The sequence below is a fragment of the Bidens hawaiensis genome, unplaced genomic scaffold, assembly GCF_021521415.1.
Source record: "Bidens hawaiensis isolate Kalapana, Puna unplaced genomic scaffold, B.hawaiensis_p1.1 tig00018669_1, whole genome shotgun sequence".
NCBI classification, from domain to species: domain Eukaryota; kingdom Viridiplantae; phylum Streptophyta; class Magnoliopsida; order Asterales; family Asteraceae; genus Bidens; species Bidens hawaiensis.
Window position 1 is genome coordinate 42,455 of NW_027492830.1, and position 1,721 is coordinate 44,175.

The 1,721-nt window shown below is 40.4% G+C and overlaps 1 protein-coding gene across 1 annotated transcript; it reads left to right on the top strand.

Annotated features, from left to right (window-relative positions):
- The first annotated feature begins 270 nt into the window (after window positions 1-270).
- On the top strand, window positions 271-1,721 carry LOC143556673 (protein SHI RELATED SEQUENCE 1-like). Its single transcript, XM_077045939.1, has 2 exons — window positions 271-695; window positions 1,177-1,721. Exons 1-2 carry the CDS (start codon window positions 323-325, stop codon window positions 1,551-1,553), a joined length of 750 nt encoding a protein of 249 aa, XP_076902054.1. The 5' UTR covers window positions 271-322; the 3' UTR covers window positions 1,554-1,721.

Sequence of the window (1,721 nt, forward strand, 5' to 3'; positions counted from 1 at the left end):
AAAACCTACCATACGAGTTGGATTTAACTAGTTAAAGTCTATTTGTTTATTCTATGGATTTGTAACAGCCAGTACCCTAGCTAGATCTTTAAGTAGTAGATGATCCCCCATCAGCCACTCCTACAATTTTCATAAACCACATCTATCTATATCATATATATCCACCAAAGATTTGCACCCGCATTATCGACAACATTCGCACCAGTAGCAGTAGCATGAAGATTTACTCATTTACATACCAGTAGTACCGGTGCATTGTAAATGACCTTTACAACAACCATCTCAACACCATCACCAGGACATCCCTAGGGTTACTAACCTAATGAGGCCAGCAGGTTACATATTCGGTGGAGATTACGGTGGAGATGGTGGTGGAAGAGACACTGGTAGTGGCGGAGTAAGCTGTCAAGATTGTGGGAACCAAGCCAAGAAAGACTGCCAACATATGAGATGTAGAACTTGCTGTCGAAGCCGTGGGTTCCCGTGTGAAACCCACGTCAAAAGCACTTGGGTTCCGGCGGCTAGACGCCGTGAACGGCGTCAACAACTCTCGTTGTCGCCTCAACAACAAAACTCAAGTAATCAGCAACTTAGTCTCATGATTACGAGTGGCGGTGATGGTGGCGGTTCTCAACATAATCCAAAGAGATTTAGAGAAGATCGTCATGCGACAAATCTTCAAAATACTTCTTCAGGTAATTAACTGTTTTAACTTGTATGATATACATATGGGACGATGATGAAAATGTTTACTTGACCGGTCAATGTCGACAAAATGTTCATTTTACCAACTAACTCTCGAAATGTTCACCCTAAAAATCATTAACCGATCACTTTAAATCATTGCTTGACATGTTCTTTAACCAACCAGATTCTGTCACGAGTCATAAAACCGTCAGGTCGCTAGTTTTTTCTTTCTTAAAATTTGTCTGAGCAGACGGAATTATTTGGGCGTTCAACGAGATTTATTTTGGCTTTCGACGATATTTATTATGGCTTCTGATGATATTTTTTGGACAAGTTAAAGATGCTAGTTCAAAATTCTAGTCGAGTAATGATCAAAAGGTGATTGAGTCGTCGAGTTTTAGGGTGGACATTTACAGGAATTGATTGATCAAATAAACTTTTTTATCAACATTGACCGGTCAAACGCACATTTTTAACTTTTGTTTTTAGAGCTAGGGTTTCCATTCCCGGCCGAACTGAGTTCACCGGCGTTGTTTCGTCGCGTTAGAGTGAGCGGAATGGACGAAACCAACGAGCAGATGGCTTATCAGACAGCCATTAGCGTCGGAGGACATGTTTTCAACGGAATCCTTTATGATCATGGCCCTGATCCAGGTGAATACAACCTGCATCCCGTAGCAGAAAGTTCATCCACCACTGGTAATAATCAACATCAAGGCGTTAATGTTATAACATCCGGCACGGCGGCCACCAGTAGCAGCAACATTTATCAAGCTGTCACCATTATTGACCCTTCTTCCATTTATCCAACTCCTCTTTGTGCTTTTGTCGCCGGTACGCAGTTTTTCCCGCCGCCGAGATCCTGAAGATGATAGATACAAAGATCATCAACTTATATATTATTATTACTTTCATTGTTATTGTTACTTTATGGTTACTGTTATATGCTATATATTGAACTCTTTTTGTATTGTTTGTAACCTAAATTGGAAAGAAAATGCATTAGAGATGCATGTATTTCCTTGCTTTAATCT